This window comes from Rhinichthys klamathensis, unplaced genomic scaffold (genome assembly GCF_029890125.1).
Source record: "Rhinichthys klamathensis goyatoka isolate OS25496 unplaced genomic scaffold, OSU_Roscu_1.1 h1tg000101l_1, whole genome shotgun sequence".
NCBI classification, from domain to species: Eukaryota; Metazoa; Chordata; class Actinopteri; order Cypriniformes; family Leuciscidae; genus Rhinichthys; species Rhinichthys klamathensis.
Window position 1 is genome coordinate 227,501 of NW_026606640.1, and position 14,076 is coordinate 241,576.

Genomic DNA, 14,076 nt, shown 5'->3' on the forward strand with positions numbered 1-14,076 from the left:
ACAGTATTTTCTCAAAGGCTGTATTGTACCGTCACACTTCGCTGACAATCACGACAGTCTCAACAAAAGCACTTTACAAAGCTCGTCAGTTTTTACAATAGTCTCTGTCCAACCAAACAAAGCTGCATGTATCTCTAACCGGTGAATATAACAGTGAAAACTAAAGATCTTAGGTAATATCATGTTCTTTTTTAAATTACAGTTTGCACATTTTATAACCCCTTCCAAATACGTGAATTCAAACCAAGACATTTTTTTTTAAACATGTGCAGGGCAAATTCATCCACTCTGACATTCTCTGTCACAGTATTGCATTTCTCTGAGATCTGCCAGGATTACTTTCTTTACACAACCTACAACCAGGGGTGCCAGGCAGGATCCATGCGGCACAGGTTGTCCAGGCTGTTGGCGGCTGCCACTAGCGTGTTTACTTTACTCTCACCACCCTCAAACTGGGCCAAGTTGTGAAGGCGGGTCATGATGGCTGTCACAGCTTTCTGGACCAAAGACACCAGCTGCTGGCTGTCCATGTTCTCAGGTTGTCCAGCTGGGGACAGAGGCATGGATGTATCCTCCTGTGTTTTCTTATGCCAAGCGATGATTTCGTCCCGAAGAACTGCTTTCAAGATGCCATCGACCTGATTGAGGGGAGACACAGATTGGGTCAAGAGTGGGTCAAGAATCCTAGAGACTGAAAGTGTAGAGTCTCATTCTTCATTATTCTTGTTCTTCGTAATGCATACCTTGAAGTTAGGCTGAGCAAAGCAACGTGCTACCGCTATCATGGAAGCCGTGAGGGGTCCAGATACACCGATGGTGGTCAGGAACTCAGAGATGTTGGGCGTCAGCCTGAAGGGGACGGGCCGGTTGGCATCCAGATCACCAGTGGCATCATTAATATCGAAGCGGAAGTATGATACATTGAGTTTTCCTGTGTCCTGTTGGGGGAAACAACACAGTAGTGTCATTTAATTAATCTCTGAGAATCTGACCTTGTCAAACCGAAAGTACAATTTGCAGACTTCAGCTAACTTTGAGAGATAAATATCATGTGGCGCCAAGTCATTAGTTTCCATCCAGAGAAATAAAGCAAATTTGGGAAAGGAGCCCATTTGCTCATGTGGGACTCAAGTGGGACCAACATCAGAAAACAGCTAATCTATAGCACTCTGGGAAAAAATGGATAGCGTTGTAGACATCCGACCACAAAAATGTGAGGAAGTATCGATCCTACACCCACTGTGGTCTGCATCAGCATTTCAGCATATGAGCAAAAGTCTCCATTTGCCTTCTGATGCCCTTGACGTAGAGCGTCGTCATCACCAATAAAGCATTTCACAGATAACATGCTTAAGATTACATTTTATATAATAATATAATTATCTATACTATAAAATATATTTTTTCTTTAATAATGATGAACGGTCACTCAAATATTGTGAAACTCCAAGCACAATAAGAACATGTTCAAACGTGATTCAAGTTCAGTATTTAGACCCTGCACAGGACCAATCTCAATACCTGAAGTCAAATGGATAGCTACCCTGGAAGCGATACACCAGGGAAATGCATGATGGTTTGTGTGTGTTATTGAGAGAGAGAGAGAGAGAGAGAGAGAGAGAGAGAGAGAGAGAGAGAGAGAGAGAGAGAGAGAGAGAGAGAGAGAGAGAGAGAGAGACAGAGACAGAGACAAAGACAGCACATATCTGCTTGTCCGCTCTGCCTGCCGTGGTAATCTCCCAGTGCCTAATGAGATCTGTAGAGTGGAACCGGCAGTAAGGGGGCTTACTATACCCACTTAGCCGACCATTCGTCCGCCTGTCAGAAAACTGCAGATAAGAATCATAAGATGAGGTGCTTGTTTGACGCACATATCTAATAAAAGACTTTCAAATGCACTCTGCGGACCTGCACTGACCCGATACCATATCGCAAATGTTGCAGGACAGCTAGAGAGTGGCCAACAAAAACTGAAGCATGTGTGATGACCCAACACACTGCTTTGGACTAATTGGATGCATGTATATTTGATGAAAGAGAGCTAGTATCAAGTATGAGATCAGTTCCATTACGTCAAGTCATTCAGGTACCTGTGCGATCTGCAGCATCTCTGGGTTGAGACGGTTCAGGTGCAGCATGAACTCAGCCAGGCCGATTAGAGCAAGCTGGATGGTGAACATTTTGCGGAAAGTCCAGTAGTCTGTGGCGTTGGGGAAGGTGTGCAGAGCCCACTCCTTTAACATGCTACGAGGAACCATGTTGCTCTGGACCTCCTTTAGAATGTCACGCAGGACCTTAAAACATGGACAAAAAAGATGACTTGAAAAGATAGAAAAGCTATTTTATTGGTTCATTTACTTAACTGCGTATTAGGGTAAATGTCCAGTTCATTTCCACCCAAAATCAAAAAGTAAGGGCATTTATTGTTTTTTTATTAGTCAAATCTATTGTTATTATATAGATTATTATTACTATTCTCACTTCCATTAGGCATCCAGATCTGTATATAAAATATAAATATAGGAGAAAACATATTTGACATGTCCTTGGCAATTTCATGATTTTTTTTTATACCTTTTTAATTGATATAGTTTTTACAATTATTCATGGCATACCTGATGGCTGGCTTGAGTTCCTCTAGCCTGAACAGTTGCAAGCCGGTCATAATAGCGGGAAATGGGGTTGTCGTGCTCAATGCCCTTCTTAGCACATCGTTGCTTGTATATTTCCACCAGAGACAGAGACGATGGATTGTCCTCAACTAACCGCATTTGAGGAGATACCGCCACCACCCTTGGGACTGGGAAGAGAACAGATTTAAGGAGGATGAACTCTGCTGGTAAGCATGTCACATGACCACTGGGACATCTCATACCGCATAACCCAATCTAATAAATAACTTTAGTGAAATGCATTAATTCATGATAAAATAGAATGTGCATTTAACCAGCCCTAAGATTATTAATAATTACGTTACAGCATCAAAATCAACCTCTTTTCTTTTCATTTAAAAAAAGTAAAGACAAAATGTTCCAGCGAAAAAGCTAAAACGTGGCACCCTGGACCTTTGACCCGAGAGAGTTTCATCTTTAATGTGTCTGTCACAAAAAAGACAATTTAGATCTTCCTCCCTTAGTCTCCACAGTGAGAAGAGCAACCTCATTTTCATTCCTTCTGCTCCAGTCCCCTCTCTTTCTTCTTCTGTTACAACTACACAGCTTTTCTGGTACTTTTCCCCTCAATCTTGCCTCTTTTTTCTTCTCTTTTACCTCCACCAATCTGTCTGAGAGCAACTAGGCCATTGAGTCCAGCACTGAGCGCAAATGGACAGCATTCAAATGGGGCAGATCTGAACACATGTATGCCACAATTTAAAATATATGTCAATAGAGAAGTAAAAATGCATTTAAAAATTTCATGTATTTAAAATAATTTATTTTATTTTATTCTTTATAATGTTATAAGTATACTTCTACATGATTTTATTTTGATTATTTATTACAAATAAACTTCAGGCTTGAACCTGGTCATTGAAACGAAAGGTCATGTCCAAAGTAAAGATAGAGAGATAGAGAGAGAGATAGAGAGAGAGATAGATAGTCATGGGGAAGGGACCGTTTCTGTGTGATCTGTGTTTAGCGCAGTACCTGTGAAGAAGAGGTGTCTCTTGGTGGTCTCTTTCCTCTTCTCCAGGCAGGGGTTGAGTAGCCGCAAGAGCTGCAACACACGCTCCTCTCTGCGGGACTCCGTCAGACATGCGTCATTCATCACCAAGTATGGATAGATCTTGCCGTTGTGCCCGCGGATGTAGAGGCGTCGAGCAGCTGTGTTGTGCTTTTGAACAATCTCCACCCTGGGCATGAACCTTAGGAGGTAGAGTAAGAGGGTGAGAGAGAGAATGATGGGTAAGTGATGATGAAGTAATCATAAAGAATTAAGGTCTCAGCTGGAGTCTAGCTTAGAACTCCAACTGGAGAAAAAAAAAAGTAATCAAAAACCACCTACGAGTCCAAGTGTGTATTAAGAACATGAAGCTACATTTAAAAATCACTAGTCAACTTATTTGTCTAAAGCCAGTCCTGAATAATTAGGATAGATTTGTTTTTTGCTGGCCCCTACACAGATGCAATTTGCAAAAATAAAACTAACTAGTTGGGTGAATAGATGATTAGTGAGGCTGACTAGCTTTTTTCTTTCTTTTTTTTGGTGATTTTGAGTTCACCATATTTTTGGTTGATATATTTTATGCGGCAAAATTCATCAGGTATTGTTGAAACTAGGCTAATTATTTATGACTTCCTTAAGACAGATCAACTAGTCAGTGATTGGATGACTAAATGATCAGTCGACCAGCACAACCCCATCCCTGGTGTGTATTAATTGTTACCTGGCAATCTTGATGTAATAATGTGTGGGCTTAGGCATGAGGAACTCTCCCGGGATCTCCACTTCGGCAGTCTGGGCCGAGAAGTTGCTAAGGAAACGGCATTTCTCCTCTATCAGGAAGAACTTAGGCAGCTGCTTCGTCTTGGCTTCCAGGATCTTGATCCACTTCTTCAGCTTTGAAATGAGATTGTGCAGCTTCATGGAGCCGGGAACACTGAAGTCAAAATCTGTGTACGGAAAGAGTGAAGGGGCACGGTAAAACAGAGGAACAGATAGGTTGCTAAGAAAAAACACTGCAAAAGAAGATGGAATAAAAACAGGTGGAGGAAAAGCCTCTGCATGTGTGAAATAGGTACACGTGGCAGAGCAAAAGTGGCAGAGAGTGTGAGAAAGAGACTGAGACGGGAGGAGACGTTATCTTTGGATCAGTGAAACAGAAGTAGTGCACTTCCTCCCAGGTTCCCCTTGCGACATGATGGTGCTGATAACATCAAGGTTCATGAGGAGGGAAAAAAAAAAGGATTAACTGCTCAATGCAACTTCTAAATGACATTGTGCATTACGTTGGAGAACATGCACAAAAGGTATGGTCGGAAGGCAAGCCACGTTCCCAATTTTAGAGACAACCTCCAGGCCAGAACGTCTTTATCAAAAAGGCTAAAAACTGCTCCACTTTAATACTTCTGTTGCGCCACATTAATAAAACCACATACCGCAGATACTGAAATGGCTTGGCATTTAATTTTAGACATTTAAGAGGAAAAACACCCTGCAGAAAAAATATCTTTGTATAATTAACATTTTGGCAGAAGGGGCTTTAATTCAAAAGCATCTTGCATTGAGCTGCCACTCATGTCAAAGCCAGTGAGATGTGGCTGCCACACATAATGAAAGGCCATTTAAGAAACTCTTACTGCTCGAATGACACTTGCAATATCGTCAACGTCCTGTGTGACATTTTGTTTAGCAGTAAACTGCCATAAGCACTGCAGCTCCCGCCCATTTCCATGCCCCAAATTAGATGTCTTATGAAATCAGACACGCTCTGTAATCTCCGCCAATCTGACTATTTCTGAGAGACTTTAAGACTGTTTAGGTGCTTAATGACCAGTGAGCATTAAGAAAGAGATTTGACTTGAAAAGCACAGCTACGCGCAGCGGTCGACTTGGTGCAATCAATTTAGAAAAAAATGAACAGACAATCCCCTGCAGCGACAGTGGCCCGAAGCGAGGGTTTTTTCCAGATAACGGCACCTCCTGGGCAGCACGGGTTCCTTTCTGATAAATGTAGCATCTTTGAGCATGGATGGGGTGTACGGTGCGCTCAGTTTCAGCCTTCTCACTGACCCAGGATCAGTTCAACTCTAGGGGGATTTGAGCTCCCTGCTGCTGTAGAAAACAAAGTCTCTGCTCTCTGACCTGTGAATGAGATACACGGTAGGCGGAAGTTTTCTGCACCTAATAATGCTCGGGCGGTGGAGGTGGCCAAGCGCTAAAAATACCCCCCCCCCCATCGGCCGTCTGCCTGCACTGCTCGCTGTGCAGAAGTCTCCGGTGAATTCTCTACTTTAAATTCCATCACAGAAATGCCTGAGTGAACACAGTGTACAGCACAACAGGAGCCCTGAAACAGCCTCGGCCCCGCAGACACGCTCCCGCTTTAGATCAATGTAGACAGCAACGCTCGAGAATAGCATAAACCCGCGAAGGTAAAACAAGCATTTCAGAAACATAAACACCACTAGTATTCTATCACAGTACTTTTACTAGTATTTTTTACCCAGCACTACATTATTACTTTCAATACAAAATGAAAGGTACACAATTTAAGCATTTATTTAAAAATGTATCTGTATATTGGTGTTTGTAAAGAAAAAACTACAAAAATCTCCAAAAGGATATTCAAGAAAAAATAATTTTAAATATTAAAATGTTATGAAATGGCATTACGACTCCCATATATCTGAAACAAAAATAGCAAAGAGTCTCGTATAGAGAAAATGTAACTCAGTTTTCAGTGTAGACAGTAACAGTGATTCTAATGCCAGCAGCCATTTCACCCTGTAGCCCAAGACTGGTCACCCACTGAAGCCAAGCAGGGCTGAGCCTGGTCAGTACCTGGATGGGAGACCTCCAGGGAAAAACCTGGTTGCTGCTGGAAGAGGTGTTAGTGAGGTCAGCAGGGAGTGTAACCCCAGCATCCTGGCTAAATTTGCCCATTGGCCTCTTTCCATCATGGCCTCCTAATCATCTCCATATATAGGCTACTGATTGGATTTATCACTCTGTCTCCTCTCCACCAATAAGCTGGCGTGTAGGGGTGTTCTGACGCAATATGGCTGCAATCGCATCATCCAGGTGGATGCTGCACATTGGTAATGGTTGAGGAGATTCCCCCCCTTCTATATGTAAAGCGCTTTGAGTTCCCAGAAAAGCACTATATAAAATGTAACAAATTATTATTATTATCATTAATGGACTCTTTCCTTTTTCCGCGTTGCATTGTGCCGCTCTCGTTCGGTGTAGACAAAGTGTTATGCCATCACTCAATCAGTATTAAACCACAGGAAGATGTCAATAAAATAGCTTGTAAACAACTTGTCATCTAACATTACATTTACCTCAGGAAAATTTCCCTATGTCCATAGTACACACCCATTTTTTTATATATATATTAAAGCTGCAGTCCGCAGTTTTTCCTCTTTGTCGCCATCTCTGTTCAAAATCTGCAATTGCAGTTATTCGAGGAATTATCAATTTTACGTGAGTTGTGCCCCGACAGGGCACAGCGCGGATGAATGAATGTTTGAGGAGAATGTGCGGCTGTCAGTCGCCACGCCGGTGTGGAGACTGGCATTTAGAATCACAGATTATTCTTTTTGGAAGTATGACCAACATAATAATTTTCACCGGAAAATGTCATCTGAACAAGTAACATCCATTTTTGTTCTGGTTCTGACCAACTAAGGGAAAAAAAATCATTGCAGTAAACCGCGCTGATTAAATCTAACAATCACTTATATCACGTAAAACCGTGCAAATTATACTTTGTTCTCAAATTGTTAATGTTCAACATCAGCATTGCGTGACTACATTTAGTGCCCTTCCGATATTTATCCTTGTATCCGCATGGGTCCGTTTGCAGTCTCTTTTTTTCTATAGCCACTCCAAAGTCCAAAGTCTTTTGCATTTTACAGCGGGTGAATCTCTAGTTGTCACTGGTGATTGTCGTTTGAACCTTTCTGGATCCGCCATCAAATTTATCAGTTTAATTATATCAAGTAAAGTGAGAAAAGGCTATAAATCTCCACCTCCAACATCCTCACACGCAATATAGCCTACTAGCCGAGACTCCTCCTTTATGTGTACAGAATCAGATGTGGCGTAATGACGCAAAGACATGCTCGAATTTCCCGCGGAAATCCACCAGTACCACTGGAATTAAAAACATTATTACAAGCTTACCGTTTTGAATCGAGCTAAGGCAAGCAGAGAGTTTTGAACACTGGCTGGTTATATACCTGCTCAAACATTTATTTTGGATAATTTATAACCCAAACAAATTTTGTATACTTTAATTTGAACAGGTTTATGTTTTTAATACAAGTATGACATTACAGTGCAAAAAACATTTAAATGAGATCTCATCAAAAGTAAAAAATGTAATTATATTGTTAGCAAAAAAAAAAGAAAAAGAGTCTTTGGGCAGCCCACATTATGATAACCAGTAACATACACCTGGCTTGCATTTGATTGGTTTAAAAGATTCTTAAAAAATGGTGCTGAGTGTGTGTTTGGACACGTGTTGGATGGAGAGATTGGGAGGAGAAACTTTTAGGGAAAAGGAGAGAAGGATACAGAGATTGAAGAGGCTGTGTGCTTTGCTGGTTCCCCTCCAAAAACTCATTCCCAGTAGAACGCGGTGTCAGGTGAGTAAAGAAGGCTCAGGGCGCGCTGGCCACGCCTCACTGCCCAGAGACAGCTGGCACCACAACATCTGTTTTACACCCTTACAATCTTAACAGTCCTCTAAGGCCATGAACACACACACAGGCCTCCGGATAGAACTCAATATGAAGCAAACAAGAACAGTAGCTCCAGGATTCAAGGTTTACTGAGGTGGAGAGACTGTAGGTGGACAGGGAAGGAAAGTATAAACATATTCTGCTCTCCTGAGCAGAGGACAGCTGAGGGGGAGTTTGTTTTAACATACGCCTCGGATCACACATGCTCTGCTTCCTGAGAGCAAGGTCTACACTGGGGGCACTGGAAGGTTATTGTCGGCCAATGGGTACAAAACTGGCCTCAGGAAAGAGCCGTGGCAACTTCTTCCGTACTCAGAGAGATTTTAAAAACAAACATCTCGAGGGGGGTGAAGGACATTTGGGATTTAAAGTCACAGAAAAGAAAAAAGAAAAAAAAAGTCAAACAAACTTCCTCAACAAACTTTTCCACTAAAAGTAAAACAAACACACAAACAAAACAAAAGGAGACTATGATTTAAAGGTACATGTGTAAAAGTGGGCCAGATAATTGGGTAACAAGCTCAACCTGTGTGATGAGTTTGGAGAAAAACCGTATTGTTGAAAAATGGAAGACAGGTGGAGCATTTGAAAATTATGTTTGCCATTTTGTTTGGTATCATAAGTGACAGAAATTACACACTTCCCCTTAACCTAATGAAACTAAACAACAATCAAATTTTAAATAAAAGTAATATTACAAAATACAAAACATTTAGCAAATTACCAAAAAAATGTTTTGTACTTTTTTCGTCCTAACCAATCCACACATAATTGGCATGTGTAGTGTTTTTTTTTTTTTTTTTTGTATGCATGTTGACTTAAAGCTGTGTAATTTCTTTACAGTCAACAGCACCTTTATACACACAGTTCTGCCCATAGTCATCTTCCCATTAAATCTAATCACATGGTTCACAGAGCCAATTATTCTCTGAGTCGGTCTGGTGGAGAGGCCTGTGGTTAACTCTGAGCAGAAGTGGTTATGCAGAACAGAGACAAGAATGAAAGCATGTGTAATTGTGCACAGGGGACGTGATCCTTTAAGTGCGCTTGCCTGCAGTTTAGACTTCTGCCGACACTTCTGTGAAGTCCACATGTGACAGCTCATTCTCAAAGAGTCAGCTGACTTGAATTATTTTATCTGTGTCAATGATATTGAACTGCATTTGAAAAACAGCATTCAGAACACACTAAGCTTCGGTAATATGCCATTTTAAAGTGAAACAGAATATTTCGAGATTGAGATTTGATTGGATCAAGAAAATCCAGCTATAATGAGGGTTCCCAGACCATGACCAATTCATTTCCATGATTTTTCATTGGATACATTGGATCTTAAATTAATTTTATAGAGATTAGAATCACAAGACAAGTTTATACTATCAAGTGTTGTTGTTAAAATAAAACTAATACATTTTTTGGGTAATTTATATAAAGCTGAAATAAAATATAAATATTAGATAAGCTTAAGCAAAAATTTGCAACTAACTGAAATAAGTTCAAGTTTAACTTAATTACTAAAACAATACTAACAATTTTTTATAGAAATATTTTAAATTATATATAAAAAAATCCAAAAACGAATAAAAGTGAAAAATGGCACAAAATCAAAGACAATTATGTAAGCGAATTCAAAATATTAATAAATAAATACCATAGCAATATGTGAAAATAACAGATTTTGACTAAATACATTTCCATGACTTTTTAGAATTTTAAATCTCACTTTTGAAATTACCTGATGTTTTTCATGACTGTGGGACAGTGGATTTCAAACTTTTTCAAGAGCAACCTTTTTTTTTTTTAATTTATTGACGCGACACATAGGCCTATAGGCCTATTCTTAAGCCAAGCATACAGAATACAATGGGGCTAAAGGTGCATTTGACTTTATTCTTATTTAAAACACTGCTGTGCACAGATGGCACAAAAATTTAGCTCAGCAATTTTCTTAAAGCTGCAGTCCGTAGCTTTTTTTCGGGTTAAAAATGATCCAAAATACATATTTGATTAAATACATAACCAGCCAGTGTTCAAAACTATCTGCTTGCCTTAGCTCGATTCAAAACGGTAAGCTTGTAATAATGTTTTTAATTCCAGTGGTACTGGTGGATTTCCGCGGGAGATTTGAGCATGTCTTTGCGTCATTACGCCACATCTGATTCTGTACACATAAAGGAGGAGTCTCGGCTAGTAGGCTATATTGCGTGTGAGGATGTTGGAGGTGGAGATTTATAGCCTTTTCTCACAGCACTTGATATAATTAAACTTATCAATTTGATGGCGGATCCAGAAAGGTTCAAACGACAATCAAAAGTGACAACTGGAGACTCACCCGCTGTAAAATGCAAAAGACTTCGTTCGGACTTCGGAGTGGCTACAGAAAAAAAGAGACTGCAACCGGACCCATGCAAAAACAAGGATAATATCGGAAGGACATTACATGTAGTCACGCAATGCTTGCTGACGTTAACATTAACAATTTGAGAACATAGTATAATTTGCACGGTTTTGCGTGATATGATAACTTATAAGCAATTGTTAGATTTAATCAGCGCGATTTACTGCAATGTCAGAACCAGAACAAAGGTGGATGTTTCTTACTAGTTCAGATGACATTTTCCAGTGAAAATTCTTATGTTGGTCATACTTCCAAAAGGAATAATCTGTGATTCCGAATGAGTCTCCACATCGGCGCGGTGACTGACAGCTGCACAGCACACTCTCCTCAAACACTGTGTCTGTGTTCATCCGCGCTGTGCCGTGTCGAGGGTGTTGAAGTACAACTCACGTAAAGTTGATAATTCCGCGAATGACTGCAATTGCAGATTTCTAACAGAGATGGCGACAGAGGAAAAACGCCGGACTGCAGCTTTAACAACCGCTTTTGATGATGCACGTGCACTGGCTGATCCATGACGTGATCACAACGTACAGTTGATTATGCACTAATTTGATCTAACCATTTATACAGGGATGATAATTAACCGGTTAATTAACCAATCTTTTAACCAATTAATAGCCTACTATCATTTGCTGCATGCTTAAAAAATACACTAAATTTAAAGGTGCCCTAGAATGTGAAATTGAATTTATTTTGGCATAGTTAAATAACAAGAGTTCAGTACATGGACATGACATACAGTGAGTCTCAAACACCATTGTTTTCTCCTCCTTATTTAAATCTCGTTTTTGAAAAACACCCCTGAAAAATAGGCGAATCTCCACATAACACCGACTGTGACGCAACAGTCGGGATCATTAATATGTATGCCTCCAAACATTTGCATATGCCAGCCCATGTTCAATGGCAGGCGGAACTGCGCAGCCGAAGCATGGCAGTTGATCAGTGTTTGGATGTACACATGAACACAAAAGTATTTTTTAGTTCCTTCATCCGAGCCTCTGAAGAAACAATGGCTTAATTTTATTTTCTCTGGAAATGCGCCGACACAACTTCCCAAAGTTTTGTATGGTCCAAACATTTCACCGACGACTGTTTCCTCAACTTGGGCCAATACAGAGCTGGCCTCGATGAACGTCTGAAAATAAATCGATCGAGCGACCAAGCAACAATTTCTGATGTGTAGCCTAATTGTTCAAGTTCAGACAGGTAATTTTTCTCTCAAAATCGTTCAATACTGTTTATGCATCAGTAAGTCAAGCCAGTGACTAAAATATCAACTTCATATCGTTTCTTTTAGTAGGATGAAAATAATCTTATTTAAATTGCAAACAAATTATATACAGAAAGCGATCAAAGAACAATCTTTCCACACAGCGCGAGTTTATCTGGACAAATCGTTATGAAATCAATGACGCACGTTACACTGCACAACAAAGCTCTTACTGTATGTACATCATCGTGTTTGCATTGGTGAAAGCATTACAGAGAGTGCAGAAACTGCGTTTCAATGATAAGATCTTCATTCTCGCGATCAACAGACTGTCATCTGCTTGCTCAATGCTCATCACGGCAACATTTTATGTGATGGGAATAGATCTAAATACTTTAAAAACATCTCACGATTCCTTAATCTCGATAGCTGTAATAGTAAAAACGTATAATAGCCAGTAGTGTGTTCCTGCACAACCGGAGGCTGCAGTTTCAGGACCCCAGTTTTAGGACCGCAGTTCCAGGACCCTAGTTTTTTGTGACAGCGCCACCTACCGAACTGGATGATATAGCGGCGGCTGCGGTTTCAGGACCGCAGTTATAGGATCCGGGTGGTTTAGTTTGTACATAGTATCAAGATCCACCTATTATCTTAAGTCTTGTTAGAAAAAAAAATATATATTTTCACAAATAAGATTATGAAATAGAAAAGCTCCTGCAGCAGGTGGATTAGAGCAAGTAGCATCAAGCTACATGACACAATTTAAAAGATTAATATTACACTTTTACTAAAAGCTCACTTTAAACCACCATCGAGTATTTGTATCATATCCCGGTCGCGGTTTAAAATGGTTTTAAGTCAAAAAAAGATGTTGAAATATGTTATTTTTAGCATTTTATATGCAGCTAATGGCTACACCTTGCTTAGCAATACTGTAAACATTCTTTATTCATATAAAAATATCCAAAAATCACACACAAACCACATATACTCGAAATCGTGCATTTATTAGCTTATTGTTTCAGGTGAAGAGATGTGTCTTAGCTTTGTTATCACAGAGGTCAGAATGAAGAAGTGTACACAGTAGCGCGTCATGCAGAAGGGCAGGATCTTTGTCACGTTCAACAACGTGAGATGATTGACAGCTCTATAGCGAATATGAGATCATAACTGACGCAAATCAGGAAGGGGAGACACAGTTCTCGCTGTGTTCGCTGTTTGAGCTTCAGATCGCATAATTTAGTAGTGGAACATGAAAATCATTATTTCTCCAAATATGTGCACCATTGGACTAAGAGCCCTGGCGAATGCTATATGTATGTGAACACAAATAAACCGGAGAAGACGTGAATGACTGCTGTATGAGTGATGATTTCTATTCAAAATAACGAACGTTACAGATTAATACTTTTGCACTCCTGTCATAAATTAAGAAATTAATGTCACTGACAACCAGTTTTATCATAAACAGTGGTCAAATATCAAAGCTGGAGTTTTAAATCTTTCTAATGATGCTCAGTTTGTCTAGGTCAAATAAGTAAGAGTGTGATGTTTTAACGAGTAATGAATGTTGAAGAACAATAATCTGGGGCCGTCTGTGATCTTTGCCACGAAAGGGGTTAAATTAGTGTTTTTGGTGATCCAGTTCGGTAGGTGGCGCTGTAACAGAAAACTAGGGTCCTGAAACTGCGGTCCTAGAACTGGGGTCCTAAAACTGCAGCCTCCGGTTGTGCAGGAATACCCTTCTCATAATAGCTTTAGTAAAAGTATTCGAGAGAGTTTCACGTGTAATATGTAGCTATTTCATATGCAAGCATGTCAGCCAATCACAGCAGTGGCCGGTTACACTGAATCCCACAGCAGACACGCCCCTTCAAACAGAGCGTTCAAATCAGAGGCTAAAATCAGGCTAGGAAAAATGCCTTTTATTTCTAAATTATGACTATTTTTGATCTAAAAAACATACTAACATTATAAGGGCAACCCAGAAAACATTATAAAATAATAAAATAGCCCCATTCTAGGGCACCTTTAAAGGATTTTTTGTGGAA

At 40.0% G+C, this 14,076-nt stretch overlaps 1 protein-coding gene across 1 annotated transcript in view; it reads right to left on the bottom strand.

Moving 5' to 3' along the window:
• The window catches only part of trrap (transformation/transcription domain-associated protein), a 103,098-nt gene that overhangs the window by 638 nt on the left and 88,384 nt on the right, over positions 1 to 14,076 (bottom strand). Inside the window, exons 67-72 of the mRNA XM_056253031.1 lie at positions 4,388 to 4,613; positions 3,648 to 3,865; positions 2,616 to 2,800; positions 2,091 to 2,294; positions 744 to 938; positions 1 to 638 (exon numbers count right to left, since the gene is read on the bottom strand). The exon at positions 1 to 638 is cut by the window's left edge and continues 638 nt beyond it. Coding sequence (XP_056109006.1) covers positions 354 to 638; positions 744 to 938; positions 2,091 to 2,294; positions 2,616 to 2,800; positions 3,648 to 3,865; positions 4,388 to 4,613 — 1,313 coding nt within the window. The 3' untranslated portion in view covers positions 1 to 353. The remainder of the gene's footprint in view (positions 639 to 743; positions 939 to 2,090; positions 2,295 to 2,615; positions 2,801 to 3,647; positions 3,866 to 4,387; positions 4,614 to 14,076) is intronic.